The 16568-nt window shown below is 37.8% G+C and overlaps 1 protein-coding gene across 1 annotated transcript; it reads left to right on the top strand.

Moving 5' to 3' along the window:
* Positions 1-15481, top strand: LOC113037922 (uncharacterized). The gene is made up of 13 exons (XM_026195242.1): positions 1-282; positions 576-754; positions 2146-2283; positions 2416-2533; positions 2658-2800; positions 2936-3103; positions 3196-3597; positions 12771-12944; positions 13081-13218; positions 13385-13538; positions 14487-14629; positions 14742-14909; positions 15002-15481. The coding sequence occupies exons 2-13, from the start codon at positions 587-589 to the stop codon at positions 15410-15412; spliced, it is 2325 nt and encodes a 774-aa protein (XP_026051027.1). The 5' UTR covers positions 1-282; positions 576-586; the 3' UTR covers positions 15413-15481.
* Positions 15482-16568: the final 1087 nt, after the last annotated feature.

The raw sequence follows: 16568 nt of genomic DNA, 5'->3' as shown, positions 1-16568 counted from the left end.
ATAAAAGGGTGGGGGGTTATGAGACTGACTCACCTGTGATAAGTCTAACTCATACAGTTTACCTGTCTAGCTTGTTCTGCACTTTATGGGCGCACATGGGCGTTGCTGGTCCATTTATATAGCGCATGACTCTAGGGCAGGATTCTCTTTCACTCAGATGTTCTTTTGGGACAAGCATCTTTTATAAAAGGTAAGTAATACTTAATCTGTAGGCTACACATTCAATTCTCAAAAGCAGGTGCTCGGAACTGGAGTGACGCTTCCACTGGAATAAACGCAAATGTACGTGCAACTTCCTGTTCTCTCACAGTATCAACCTGCGCAAGCTAAATATTTACGGTGATGGGCATATTATTAGCTAAATATGTTAAAACAAAAGGACATTATATTATCAGAATGGACAGCAGTCTAAAGATGTTTTTTGTATAGGCTACTAACACTGGCAATTCATAAACCATATTGTTTACACTCTAAATCTGCTCAATACTCTTTGCTGCTTTTTGTGAAAATATTGCGCTAGGTTGTATGGATTTTAACGATGGTTGCATAAATGATGGGGTTCTTTTTTTACGCAGTGTCATCAGTCATGGAGGGTCTGTCTCGTGCTAACAGTCTCTTCGCTCTGGATCTCTATCGGGCTCTGAGCGAGAGCAACGCTGCGGGAAACATGTTCTTTTCTCCCCTGAGCATCAGCGCAGCGCTCAGCATGGTCTACTTGGGAGCCCGAGGAGACACTGCCAAAGAAATGGAAAAGGTATGAGGTATAAGCATCTGGAAGAACAAGAACAGGTCTGTGTGGGAGTGTTTTTTTTTTTTTTTCCAGTTGAGAATCTACAAATAGTTTGCATTCTGCACACTTACAGTAAACCGTGACTGGGAAATCCAGCTAGGAAACAAAACCATAACCCAAAACCAGGAAGAGAAAATAACCCTGTTTGACAGAAAAAAATGGGGTGAGGCCCAAGAGTAAATATTTGTTCATAGTATGAGCTTAAAACAGAGTTGCATTTATCACAGCCGAACAATAGCACACAGTTATGAGTTTTTACCTGGCGAGTTTGTTTATTTAAGCCAGATGTAGTGAAAATGCTAAGAAATGTCTTAGAATTCTTTGTGAGTTTAGGTGAGAATGCGTATGTTATTAGGCCTAATACATTTTAGGGTTGAGAAAATATAGATGTATAGATTGTCTCGAAATGATGACTCATTTCTGTTGGGTAACTGTGAAAGTTTGAGTTGACATTATCATTCAGTGAATTCTTCTTGTCATTTCAGTTACTTATCAATGGATGGTAAGAATTCGAGAAAATGTCTTAATGCAGAAAATGTGCTCTCATTCAGAATTATATTGTCATTCAGTTTAAGCAGTGAATACCATAGCATATCTATAGTTTATTGTATAGCCAAAGTGGTTACATGTTAACTAACCTATAGAAGTATTGAAAATATTCCAAGTTACTTAAACGCTTAAGTGCTATATGCTGACTTCAACCATACATCATCAATCTATTAGAAAGTATATTTGCATGGTTAGACTGAAATCAAATGCAAAGCATTTGACGTTTATTGAAGACCTAGGCATAGCAGGACATTTGATTAGCCAAAGAGCACATGCAGGCTGTGGTAGGCTAACTCAATAGAGAGAGGGAGAGCTAGAGTAGTGTAAACAAATATAAACAAATGATTACAGCTGCACATACCTCTCTCTCTTTAAAGCTGCTCTATTAGAAGGAGCTTAAAAAAAACAACAGAAAAATCCATCCAGATCTGAAAGGAAAAAACAACAACTGAGGTTTTAGCCACAAAAGCCAACTTGTGCGTGCCCTGAGCTTGCTGCCGTGATTTGCTTTAATTTCAGACTCAACTAGACAATGAATGTGAACGCTTGTTTTGACAAAGGACTTCAGACTCTGACATTTAGTTTACTCCTTGTGATAAATCTGCTAAGAACAGGCTCTTTAGTGCACACCCTTAGCTTATTCTGTTACATACCATGGGCATTTTTTTTTTTTTACTTTTTTAATAAAAGAGTAATACATAATAATTATATATATAACAAAATAAAAATATGACAAACTTTGTAAACTATTAGTAAAGTCTCTCCTGTGTAAACAAGTTAATATGTGAACTTCTTTCTCTTTTTAGGTTTTGTCCTTCAGTTCAGTCTCTGATGTTCACTCTCATTTTGAGAGCCTCACCTCAGCAATCAACAGTCCATCAGCTTCTTATATCCTCAGGCTGGCCAACCGTATCTACGGAGAGAAAACCTTCAGCTTCTTACCTGTAAGTTAATTCTGCCTTTAACAAAAAGACATTTGGAAGCTAAACCTACGACATATATTCTTTTCCATCCATTATTGTTTAACTTCTCTATTAATAGGTCATTCTTGATGATTGTTGTCATGTGTCCTGCAGGAGTATTTGGACTCCACTCTGAAGCTGTACCATGCTGACCTTCAGGCTGTGGACTTCATTGGAGCATCTGACGAGTCACGACAGCTCATTAACAAATGGGTGGAAGAGCAGACAGAGAGTGAGAAGAGCAGTTCAAAAACAGTTCTATTTCAGATTAAAGAATTAGTTTGGACCTGTTGCTAGAATATCTTTTTTTTTTTTTTTAAGTACAGATGTAAAGTCAGTCAACTTGTATTTTTCAGATAAAATCAAAGACCTTATCAAACCTGGAATGGTGACCGGAATGACCCGACTAGCTCTGGTTAATGCCATCTACTTCAAAGGCAACTGGCTACAGAAATTTAATGCTCAAGACACTAAAGAAATGCCATTTAAAATTAACCAGGTCTGTATGCAAACTATAGTAAAATGCAGTGGCATGTATTTACTCAAAGCATACTAAATCATATCTACTTCATAGAGGGTCATACTCTTTTTCGTGTTCACTTTCACATTGGTATGTGTATTTATATTCCATCAGAATGAGCGCAGGACAGTGCAAATGATGTACCAGAAGAAAAAGTTCCCCTTCAACTATGTCTGTGACCACCGCTTGCAAGTGCTGGAGTTGCCATACGTAAAGGAGGAGCTCAGCATGCTGATCCTTCTTCCTGAGGAAAGTCAGGATGGCTCTGACCCTCTTCATAAGGTCAGCAAAAAGTTTTCATACTGATCTGCTTGACTGGAAAATGTTGTAATTTTTTGTATATTCAGAGACTCATGTGCACATGTGTTTGACAGCTGGAGAGTGAGCTGACCCTTGATAAGCTGCATGAATGGACCAACAGAAATAATATGGACACCCACACAGAGATTATAGTCCACTTGCCAAAGTTCAAGCTGGAGGTTGAGAGCTCCTTAGCAGAAATATTGATGGGGATGGGGATGAGCTCTGTGTTTCAGGACACAAAGGCTGATCTGACAGGCATGAGCAGTCAGGGTGGCCTGTTCCTTTCAGCAGTGGCCCACAAGGCCTTTGTGGATGTAAATGAAGAAGGCACAGAGGCAGCAGCCGCTACTGCAGCCATTGTGGCATTCTGTATGTTACGAGAGGAGCATTTCACGGCAGATCACCCCTTCTTGTTCTTCATCAGGCACAATCCCACTAACAGCATCCTCTTCTTCGGCAGATTCAGAGGCCCATCTTAAATATGTGATGTTTGTCTGTCTAACACCAAAATAAAGGTTAAATACTAGTATTTAGATGTCAGTAATTCACATTTTGTATTTTTTCCCCCTGTTTCTTTTGTTTTTAAGAGCACAGCAACACAAAAATAATGTCTTGGCTTTGGACTGAGATGAGAACACTAATTTAGAGTTCAAATTTAGTTGGAAAATGATGGCTTACCTAATGCAACACATTCTCTGTAATGCTTTTAGTGACTATCGCAATAATTATTTTGCTAATTTTCTAGCTAGGACAAAAAAAAAGTAAATGAAGCAGTCATTAGGCAGGTTGACATCTCTGTTTGCTAAAGAATAACGTAACACAGCTGTTAACACACTATTACACAGAGTATCCCATAATTCATGTTCAGGAACTCACATGCCCAAAAATCGTGTTACGCAGAGGAATGTGGTGTAGCTAAGTTAAATTAATTACATATTACATGTAGCCTAATTTGGTAGTAAAATAAAAGTGTTACATGTTTTATTGTTATAGAGATGAATATGTGTTTTTCATATTGCAACCGCTTTTTATTAAAAAGTAAGCATTACAATAAATAAATGATATAAGCGGTTAGATAGGGTCTTTAAGTTTAAAGTCGACATGAAACAGAAGTGGCGATGTTTTTTTGTTGTTGTTTTTTTAGGCTACTGTGACCTCTCCGAGTGAAAGACTTGATTTCGTCCTTGGGGAATTGATTGGATCTTTGGAAGTTGGGGCGTTTCTAACAAAATGGAGGCAGATCTAGGGGGTATTCCAGAAAGCAGGTTAAGACTGTGAGGGTTTAAGGTTCCATTTAGGACAGGCCACTTGTTACACCGCGTTTCCAGAAAGCATTTCGTTCAATCGGAAATCGTAGCAAACGGTGCACACCGGTTTGCTACGGTTTCCGGTAAGTAAGTTACTTACCCCTGATGTAAGGTAAGGAGTTAACAAGCAAACCTAATCATGCACGTGGCTGGATAGAAAGTGAGGCTATCACGTGATTTTGTGGAAACTGCTCCCCTCGAAAAGAAGCTTCACTGGAAATTGCGCTGCGTGCTCCATACGCTCATCTATGGCAAGCCGTTTTAGCTTAAAATATTCCCAGCGTTATTCGTCAATGCCATTTATACTAGTAACAATTCAATTAAAGAGCTCTACAATTTAATTCTTACTAGTAACATTGCAATTTTTACTAGTTACAATTACAATTAGAGAGTTCTCTAAATTAATTAGAGAACTCTGCAACTGCATTCTTACTAGTAAGAACTGAATTAGAGAACTCTCTGACTCAGTATTCACTAGTAGCTAACAGTCATGATTATAGAGCTCTAATTGAATTCTAACTAGTAAGAATTACTATTAAGAGACCTCTTACACAGTTCTTACTAGTAAAAATGCAATTACAGAGCTCTCTAATTAAATTCTTACTAGCAAGAAATCGAGTTAAAGAACTCTACAATTGTATTCTTAGTATTCTTGTATTCTTAATTTCTTAGAAATTAAAACTTGTATTCATTAGACACAAAAAGATTTGTGACTCCACTCATTTACCTTTCCAAATCCCGCCTATGGTGATGCACTTCAAAATAAAAGCCCCATAAGCATTAATTGATAGCATCTTCATTGTGTCAGAATGACCATAAGAGTGAGATGATAGTTTAGAAAGGTGTTGTTTTAATATTGAATCACTTCATTAATGCACACTTTTTATTATTATTATTATTATTATTTTTTTATTCCAGACCATTAGATCCATATCACAAAAATGAAAAAAAAAAAGAGAGAATAGTCTTGAAAATAATTTACCAGACAAAATATCATCTCATTGTGGTGTTTATTATGCACTGTAACATGCATGCGGAATTTGAGCTACATACAGGCCAATGAATAGGTTAATTGTCACTCTAGACAAACTGTTTTTCTTTCTCCCTGTCTCTCTCTCTTTTTCAGGTCAGACATTAGCCAAATAATAATAATAGCAACATTATTTGGGAAGATGTTTTGATAAGCCTTATTAGGTGATATTTTGCTGAATGTGTTTTCGTGCTGGAACGGTGGCTCGTTCTGTTGTGATTCATTTAAAAACACTGATTCATGCAAGTATGAAACATGTTTCTCTGAGACGCGCAACAGTTCTTCTTCAGCTTTGTTTGAACTACTTTTGTTGGTGCAACGAAAACAGACAATATTGTGTTCAAAATGTAACTCACTTATATTCATTTCTTGATTGTTGAACTGTATAACTGGTAACAGACTCTGCCTCATCATTACTGAGTGAGTGAAAAATGATAAAACCCTTATAAAATGTAACAAAAACAGGTATGTTACATACAGTAAGTAAATATGAATATTTCTGAGCATACATTTATATGCATGTTTTCTGTGCAAGTGTGAATTCACCTTCAAAAATAGTGTAGCCTGCATGTAAATAAGTGTAAATAGTGATATAGACTATTTACACTAAGTGCAAATTGCAGCATTTTTTTGTGTGATATGTACTACATAGACTACCTATATTTCTTCTCTGTAAAGCATAACAATTTTATAATAATTTTAATCAATATAGCCTATAATAATATACTTAATAGATCATTAGAGCCTCAGTGCTGCTATTCATCATTAAAAGCAGCTTGACTGAACAAGCTGCTTGAGTCCCCATTTTCTTTTTTCAAGATCGATTTTTCCTTTATTACAATAGGACAGTGTAAGTGAATTGAGGTGGGACTGGAAGGGTCCGCGACACGAGCCAGGACTCAATTTCAGGATACCCTTGGTGCAACAGTATTATCGATGGACTGTCCACAAAGCAGTCAGACAGACAGTCATACATTTTATGAATATGCATGAGGCACAGTTATCATAATGAGGCATTCAGATTGTCTGTCAAGTTTCTGTAAATTCTGCTGTCGACATCTAATTTAAAACCATTTAGGACTATGAAGATGTTTGGAATTTTTTACTGCCATTAAAGACAGTACAGGAAGTACTAACATACTGCGTAGGTCAAATAATACATAATTGTTAATTCTATTTACAGTAGTAAGGTTTATTTGCATGAATAGGCACACTAAAACTGACACACAAATGCTGCATTTACTTGTTTTTCTTTTGATTTTGATTTGAAAGCATGGGCATCTGGACCAGTGTATGTGAGACAAGACCCACCCACAGTTTAAAAAGTGACGTGACATAAAGCCATACAGCCTGAGACTCAAACCCACAACCTTAGGGTTAGGAGTCAAATTCTCTAACCATTAGACCACAACTTCCCTGCAATTGCTATGATATTGGACCCACTCACTTTTACTGTCTTTAACCCCTGTACTCTGTTCGTTTGTGGGTCACACTCAAACTGTTTTGGGTCTTCAGAGACTCCAGAGATTAAAATTTAATTTTGTAACAAAATATTTTACTAGTAAGAATTACAGTTAGAGAGCTCTTTAATGCAATTTGTACTAGTAACAATTTAATTAGAAAGCTCTGTAATTGAATAAGAGAGCTCTGCAATTGCATTCTTACTAGTAACAATTTAATTAGAGAGCTAAGAATGATAATTAGAGAGATCTTTAATGCAATTCTTACTAGTAACAACTGAATTAGAGAGCTCTTTAATTCAATTACAGAGATCTGCAATTTAACATATCTTTAATGTGTTTTTTTTACTAGTAAAAATTGAATTATATACTTCTGTAATTTATTTTAACTAGTAATAATTAAATTAGAGAGGTCTCTAATCAGAATTGTTATTAGTAAAAATGTTATTGGAGAGCTCTCTAATTGTAATTCTTACTAGTAAAAAATTATTTAGGCCTCATTTCACTAGTGCATTTTTGTTTTAAAATCCATAACTTTTGATGTGGTTATGCCGTTTACACTACTTTGCCGTTTTCCACGTTTGAAAATTGAGTCTTTTGAAAATGCTGCTGACCCCGTTTTAGTTTGAAAACTCCGGGGTTGCATTTCAGTGTAAACGAAACCAAAACGGAGACTTTCAAAAATGATGGCGTGGCTGTGCACATGATCTCTGCGTATCCTTGATGACCTTGTAACCATATAATGAACAGTAATCATGCTCATTGTTGAACTTGACAGTGACTAGCAACCGATTTTTTGTTTACACTTTTATGTGCATGTCCACTTGTGAATGAATGGTCACATGACATGCACTTTTCAGTTATGTAGAATAGACGGAGATCGTTTCTGAAACACCAACGTAAATTTGGATCGTTTTAATTCTAAAAGTCAACTCTGTAATTGGAATTTTTAATAGTAATAATTTAATTAGAGCGCTCTCTTATTATAATTGTTACATGTAAGAATTGATTTAGAGAGCTCTCTAACTGGCATCATTAGTATATTTAATTGTAGGTTTAACATGGCAGGTCTTTGAATTTACAAAAATTAAACAAGTATGTACAACACAATTTATGTTTTGGTTGTGAACATACTTTAATCAAGTAGATTTCACTTGTTCATACTGAGTGTTGTATGTACACATTTCTGTCACGTTAACTGAAAGTGATTGAATCTAAAACTGAAGTCAATCTAATTGAGTTTTGACACAACCGAGGCACTCCGGAGCAGATGGTGGCGGCATTGCATCATTGAGAGGGAAGAGAAACTGCTGTAAAAGGAGAAATTGAATAGAGATTAGAAGATCCAGCAGCTGAGCCAACAGTTGCCTCATCTCAGACGACAACGATTTAATGCAAAGTCCATCAAATTGTTTTATATTTGTTTTCAAATAGATGATATTTCCTCTAGATAACAATTAAAATGGTAAATTACCAGCACTTTAACACTCTGCTAGTGCCAACAACCGATGGCCAGTCTGTAACGTTAGGCAATATTAAAAGGAAGTAATGTATTTTTCACAAAAGTAAATTTTGCGTTTATATTCTACAGTTTGTCTGTATACAACATTTTCTGTGTGTGTGTGTGTGTTAATTTTTCTCAATAGGTTTTTGTAAATAAGACTTACTTCCATACATTTACCTACATTTGTGTACGAACAGGTCAATTTAGCTCAAAGGGAATCATTTAAGATTTTAAAGGGAATTTGAACAGAACCACTGTTTCACGGCTGGTCACGGAGACGCCCTGCGATTCAGTGAACTAGCCGTTTAACATCAAATCTGCGCTGGATACTAATATCCAAACTATAGTGAAAACACTATTAATTAGCACAGTAACAAGATCGGCAGTTTAAGACATTAACTTGTAAGCACAAAACACAAGATACTTCTCTTTTCAATATGAATAAGGCTTTATTAGATAAATCTAAGACATATAAACTAATCTAACACATAAACGCACGCACACACACAATCACACAAGTTGCAGGAAGGTCGAAAGTTAGGGAAAGATGAATTTAAGAGAATGGAAATATGGATGCCCAAGTTAACAGCAATACGTTAAATTGCATAAACATGAACAACCATCAATCACGTAATTAGCGCTCGCATTGAGTTCCTCAATGAGGTTAAAATTATATTAGATACACCAGTAAAGGTCACAGTCTGTGGGTAAAGTTACTTGCATCTCCTGTGAAGAAGGAGCCTCGGTGAAAGGGCTATCCCGAGGTCGTTGATTGGCTGGAAGTTCAGTCTCTGAAGTGACGTCTTGGGAAGCCCGTGGTTGTTGGGCGTTGGCTGAAAGTGCAGAGTCATGTGCGCTGGTTGAAGTTGAACGGACGTTACAAAACTTAACTCAGAACACGAAACTCTCAAACGGAAAAGAAAAGAAATAAAGTTTGACGAGACTAGGTTGTATTCCTTCTCATCGTGGCATAGTAGCAGCAGGCAGGCACGCTGGAACCGCGCTCAAAGAACAATGATGACTAACCGCATGGCTAGATGCTACAAGCTAAAGCTAGGTAGCAAAGCTACAAGCTAAAAGCTAAGAGTTAAGCAATGGAATGATTCATTTATAAGTCTTTTTGAGTTCATTCTGGTCCATATATAATGTACAAAAAGCAGTTTCTTTGCCATTCTCTGGCAAAGGGACTTTTCTGTGAAGACAAAGGTTTAAAGCCCTTCCCCCTTAGGAATTTCAGTCTGGTTCTGCTGGGTGGGGGAAGTCAATGCAAGTATTTAACTTGATCTCCTGGGTTTACATATGATGTCCAGCGTTGCATTTCAATCACGAACAATAAATTTGACAATCTCTTCTTCTAATTAAAATTGTCAATAATTGTTCTATTGGTGTTAATGTTGAAAGCTGTTGTGTGAACAAGTTGGTTGGTTGGTTATCTTGCTTGGTTCTTGTGGCACTAGAACTGATTTATGACTTCCTGAGGAGTTCGGCTCTCGTTTCAATGCACACAGCTCTGATAGACTCTTTAATTTGTCTGGTTCAACTCATTTCTGCTACATTTGTTTGTTTTGTGCAGGGCATGAATGCAGTCTGCATCAATGAGGCCACTGAAGACACCACTGTTGGGATTTACATTCTCAAACAACATGCTTTTGATCAACAGACGATGTTGGCGTTGTCCTTGAAAGCATTAAAGGGATAGTTCATCCAAAAAAGAAATCTAAATTCTGTCATTAATTACTCACCCTCATGTCATTCTAGACCTGTAAGACCTTCGTTCATCTTTAGGGTGTACTCACACTAGGCACGGTTGCTATGAACCGGGCCCGAGTATGATTGTCCCCCCTCCCCACTCCCCCTCTGGCCTGCACTCACATATAGGGTTTCAGCATTCGTGCCGGAGCACGCTTACGTCATTATGGTGCGACGGTTTCGGGATAAACAGGAAGAGCGGCTCTCTCTTAACACAATGGAGTGCATCGCTCTGTTTTCTTTGTGGATAATTTTGTGTTGTTTGGTCCACAGCCTTTTGTTAAACAGATGTGTCGCCTTAGTGACGCGAAAATTTTCACGTAATCGTGCTGCTCGTATGAGGATGTTTGCAAGGACTTTGCAGTTTTTAGTTTTTATGCGTTTTGCACCTCTGCCGTAGACCAAAGCGACCCTTTCCCTGCCATGTTGGTTTTGGAGCGTCGCAAAACCGTGATGCAAAGCGTCCTTTTCCGTGCTCTGGCACGGTTAGCGCTCACACTGCATGCGAACCGCGCCCGAGTCCAACTGAACCGTGCCCTGGCCCACCTCTTCCAAGCGGGCCAGAGCCGGCCAATCAAGCCGCGCCCGGGCACGATTCGGAGCACTCACACTAGTCAAACGAACCACGCTTTGGTGGTCAAACGCACTCGGGCATGGTTCAAACTGGCAGTGTGAGTACACCCTTAGAAAACAAATTAAGATATTTCTGATTTCCTCCATTATGAAGAGTCCTATTTTTTTTTCTTTACTGATGTCCAGTCCCGAATTGGCTAATCGGGAGCACCGGGAATATTCCTGGTGGGCCGGTATGTTTTTTTGGCTCAGAGGGCCGTTGTTGTCATGGCACTGGGTTGAAATATATATATAAATATATATTATATTATTATTATTATTATTATTATTATTATTATTATTATTTTACCGCAGCCCCACTCTTTTTATTTATTATTTTACCACCGTCCCACTATTTTTTATTTAATATTTTCTCGCAGAGTGCAGCCTGATGATGACGTAATTATCTGTTGACTCCCTGGCCCTGCCCCCAACACGTCACCTTGCAAGTTACTCAAAATATAAAAAAAGTGAGATAAAAATGGATAACAGAAAGCGCAAATGCGGCGCTGAAAAGTCCAGAATAAATAAGAAGAAAGCTTTGGAAACTGATGCGGACAAATGTTCTAAGCTGAGCACATTCTTCCTAAAAAAAAACAAACAGAGACGACGAGGCCGGTGTAGCAGTCGATTCTGTTCCCCTCGGAATATCTGTTTCCCCTCGGGTTGCCAGGTCTGTGTAATAAACCCAACCAAATAGTTAATTAAACATTTTCCCAAAGTAGCCTTAAAGCCTAAAATATCTTAATTTGTGTTCTGAAGATGAACAGAGGTCTTACAGGTTTGGAACAACATGAAGCATGAGTAATTAATGACAGAATTTAGATTTTTGGGGGGTGAACTATCACTTTAAGATGCATGGTTAACCTCCAGTGAACTGTAACAAGCTATTGCTCTATTTTAACTTTCACTTTGTGCCATGTATGGATTACTTAATTGTTTTTTTTCTTCTTCAGAATGCACTGTTTGTTCTAACAGTATACTGGTTCGTATATGCACTATTAAGTCTACACTGATAGTTTATATTTTTACAAATGTCTTTTGACTGTTCTTAATCGACACTGACAACAGTTAATAGTAGGTTTATCGATGTCTTGCTGTTCTTCATCCAATTTGACAATAATTATGTATCTTTGTTTGAATATGCTATTGATGCATTAAAGTGTTGTTGTTTTTTTATTCTTCTGTGTAATCAATTCATGGCAACTGTTTTTTTTTATTAATACTAGCATTAAGAAATCAATGAAATCACTTTTACAGTACACAATGCACTTGTGTAATGATAATCAGGAACTACAAATAATATCTTGAATCGACATGATTATTTTAAGTAGTCTTAATGTGAATGAAGTATGTTGGTTTGGCAAGCAATAAGTCTTTGAGAAAAAGAGGAAAATTATGTCAGTTGAACACATTCTGATCATGTGGGACCGATGCACACATTAAAATAAAGTAAATTCAAAGCATTGGGAAATCCCAATTTTGTGTAACTGAATTGTTACTAGTAAAAATACAATTACGACGAGCAACGTTGGGAATACTTTAAGATAAAACGGCTTGCCATACGCATTGGAACCTCGGTGTCATAGGTAACTTAACTACTAGCAAGATCATGTAGGCCTAAATCGGTTGAAAAAATATTTTTGAAACGCCCGTTTCGTTCTGCAGACATTCTAACAGCGGGGCGGAGCCCTCTCCGGACAACACTCCAGCAACAACGCCATAATCGATGCAGCGCACTATTAAAATCATTCTTATGGGACATTTTCAAGATAAGTACATCTTTTAGAGCATCAAGTGAATATTTTGAACACGTAGCCTATAACGTATACAGTGGAATCTGTCGAACCAACAGAGGACAAGTGAATTACGGCAAAAGGACATCGTTAATAGAAGTAAAATAATACTTAGTGACTTGAAAGAAGGTTGCACAAAGTAGGCTATGATACTCACAGCTTTTGTTTTGTTGTTTCTAGCAGTGTGATCAGTCATGGAGGGTCTGTCTCGTGCTAACAGTCTCTTCGCTCTGGATCTCTATCGGGCTCTGAGCGAGAGCAACGCTGCGGGAAACATGTTCTTTTCTCCCCTGAGCATCAGCGCAGCGCTCAGCATGGTCTACTTGGGAGCCCGAGGAGACACTGCCAAAGAAATGGAAAAGGTATGAGTCGAGGTATAAATATGTTACCATTGGCGCTATTCATTTTAGTCTAGTTTCAGTTTTCAGTACATTAAATAACGAACTTAAAAATGTGATCAGATATGTGAGATCTACCCATCTGTCTTTCTCTTTATAGGTTTTGTCCTTCCGTTCTGTCTCTGATGTTCACTCTCATTTTGAGAGACTCGCCTCAACTATCAACAAACCATCAGCCTCCTACATCCTCAAACTAGCCAGCCGCCTCTACGGAGAGAAAACCTTCAAGTTCTTACCTGTGAGTCCATTAAAAATTAGCCTTTAAAAATTATGCTTTTTGGTGCTCATCGTGAGCTTTGCTAAATCCATGCTTTGCTTCCTTATCTGAATGTTAAACTGAATGTTAAAACTGTTTATGTATTTATTTTTTTCATATGAGACACTGCCTCTATTTTGTCCTGCAGGAGTATTTGGACTCCACTCTGAAGCTGTACCATGCTGACCTTCAGGCTGTGGACTTCATTGGAGAATCTGATAAGTCACGACAGCTCATTAACAAATGGGTGGAAGAGCAGACAGAGAGTGAGAAGTTATATGAGAAAGTTTTTTGGATAAAAGGTTAAGAAAAGGGATGGGTAACTGCCCCTGAAGGGCCACTTGAAAATAATAGGCAGATGTATTGGGTTTTTCAATCAAAACTATTCAACCCACTGGCCACTAATAGTTTACAAATGTAAACTTTTTCAAATATCGAGCATTTTTTTTTAAATTGCTATACCCGTTTAGTGGCAAATTAAAAGCAATGATGATAATGTAGTATTTTTATAGTAATGGGATTATTTTGTAATAATTAACACCTATTCAATTGCTGTTTGATCAGCACGACTGAGAAAAAAGGAAATCTTGCAACATGTAGGTTATCATGATTAATTTGAAGTATAAGGCCATTTTGGCAAAGATTGTGCTCTTGATACAGAGACTGAAGCTTGATGATTAATGGACTTTTCTTCAGGAAAGCCAACCGAAAGTATAGATCTGAATCTGGTAAAAGCTTGGTTTGGGGATCAGTCATAGCATGGATTTGACTGTCCTTATCAGCCTTAAGATTTCATTATTATTGAAAGTAGTTGATTACATTTGAAGAAAACAGTGGCAACGGCAAAACCAAAGATTATCTGTGATCTGGAAGCATTTTTTTTTCCCAAGTAAAGAATGGGTCAAGATGGCAGCAGAAAGGTGAGAGAAGCTTCTAAGGATTTATAGACAGTGTTTATTAGAGGTTATAACGAATAAGATACTCTACACTAAACTTCAATATTTTTGTTTGTGAATGTTTAAAGCAAACAATGTTGTTTTTTCATTCTTCAATGGTTTTAAGAATATAGGGGGTTGAATAATTTTGTTTGCAACAATTATAATATATTATTATTATTAACTTTGTATGTGTGATAGGCTGTTTGTAATCTGTGAAAAACACAAACATGAAGTAAAATGTGTATAATTTAATGCCAATGATCTGAATACTATAAATAATCAAATTGTGATCTTTGTTTGTTCTTGTTTTAGATAAAATTAAAGATCTCCTTCAGTTTGGTGTGATAAATGAGCTGACCCGGCTAGTTCTTGTTAATGCCATCTACTTCAAAGGGACCTGGATGTACACATTTGAAGAATTTAACACTAGAGAAATGCCATTTAAAATAAACCAGGTTTGATTCAGGGGTGCAACTCCATGTGGGGAATGAATATAAAGTCAATGTGTTGAAGTAATTTTGTATGTACTATGCATTTCTACATTTAATGGCAATTTTCTTCCATTAGAATGAGCATCGGCCTGTGCAAATGATGTACCAGAAAGAAATGTTTCCCTTCAGAGACATCCCAGAGTATGAACTGCAGGTGCTGGAGTTACCATATAAAAAGGAGGAGCTCAGTATGTTGATCCTTCTTCCAAACGAAACTCAGGATGGCTCTGATAATCTTCTGAAGGTCAGCAGTGCTGATGGATAGTTTTGATGATGCTCTTGACTATTTTGGTGCCATGTATGCTATTTTTCAGTGTGTGTGTCTGTGTTTGACAGCTGGAGAGCGAGTTGACCCTTGACAAGCTGCTTGACTGGACCAAAAGAGACAAAATGTCCATGCATATGGATATTGAAGTCCATCTGCCAAAGTTCAAGTTGGAAGTTGAGACATCCCTATCAGAAAAACTGCAAGAGATGGGTATGAGCTCTGTGTTTCAGGACACAAAGTCTGATCTGACAGGCATGAGCAGACAAAGTGGGCTCTTCATTTCAGCAGTGATCCACAAAGCTTTTATTGAGGTGAATGAAGAAGGCACAGAGGCAGCAGCAGCCACTGCAGTCATGGTAGAGTGCGACAGTTTTGTCAACTTTCAAAGTTTCACGGCAGATCACCCCTTCTTGTTCTTCATCAGGCACAACCCCACTAACAGCATCCTCTTCCTTGGCAGATTCAGAGGTCCATCCTAGAAATGTTACACACAAATTAAGAAATGTGTGATTCTTTGAATGTTTATTAAACAAATATATCACACCATATACATGCATGTCTTCTAAACTTCCAGCTCACTTATAGAAATCTACATTCTGAATGTCAAGGAATCTGCTTTTAGCCTACTGTAACTTCTTGAGTCAGTGATAGGATGGGTTGTAACGAAGAGGTGTTTAAGTCTGTTGTTGCCCATAGTCACACCATAAATACACCACACCAAACTAAATTCCTGGATGGCCACATTTCTGCAGTGTTTAACTCCAACCAGCTCCAAATCACACCTGCTTGGACGTTTCTAATGATCCTGAAGACCTTAGCTGAACTCTGCAGGAAAATTGGACCTTAAGGGCCAGAGTTGAGGACCCCGGTAGTATTATACTAGTATCTAAAAAAATAAGTACTCCATGAATAACTACTAGTATATCATCAGTTAAGCTTCACAGACCATATTGCTACAACGACCCGGTCCTGCAGATTTGCCTTATACAACATTAGGAAGTTTAGACCCTTCCTGTCAGAGCAAGCCACCCAACTTCTTGTCCAAGCTCATGTTCTCTCCAGACTGGACTATTGTAATGCTCTCCTGGTGGGCCTTCCTGCATGTACTATCAAGCCTCTGCAACTGATTCAAAATGCAGCAGTGAGGGTTGTCTTCAATGAGCCAAAATGCTCCCATTACTCCTCTTCTCATCAGGTTACACTGGCTACCAGTAGCCGCTCGCATCAAGGGACCGATGCTTGCCTACAAGACGACCACTGGCATGACACCAACATACCTAAACTTACTAGTTCAGTCTTATGTGCCCTCCAGAAGTTTGCACTCTGCAAGTGAAAGACACCTTGTGGTGCCATCCCAAAGAAGTTCAAAATCACTCTCACTGACTTTTTCCTGGACTGTGCCCAGCTGGTGGAATGACCTCCCAATCTCAACTCGAGTCTTTACTCATTTTCAAAAAACATCCAAAGACTCATCTTTTAGCCAGCTCTTGACCAACTAATACTAGCACTTACATTTTCTTTTCTTGTCTTTCATATTCTTATATTTAAAAAAGAGGTGGGGCTATGTGTTCTGTACTAGACTAACTGAAACTTGTCATGGCACTTGTATACTGTTGTTGTTCTCTTGTTGATCTG

Source organism: Carassius auratus, chromosome 20, assembly GCF_003368295.1.
Source record: "Carassius auratus strain Wakin chromosome 20, ASM336829v1, whole genome shotgun sequence".
Classification (NCBI taxonomy): Eukaryota; Metazoa; Chordata; class Actinopteri; order Cypriniformes; family Cyprinidae; genus Carassius; species Carassius auratus.
Note: the sequence above shows the minus strand (reverse complement) of the source record. Positions and strands in the feature narration are given on the sequence as shown.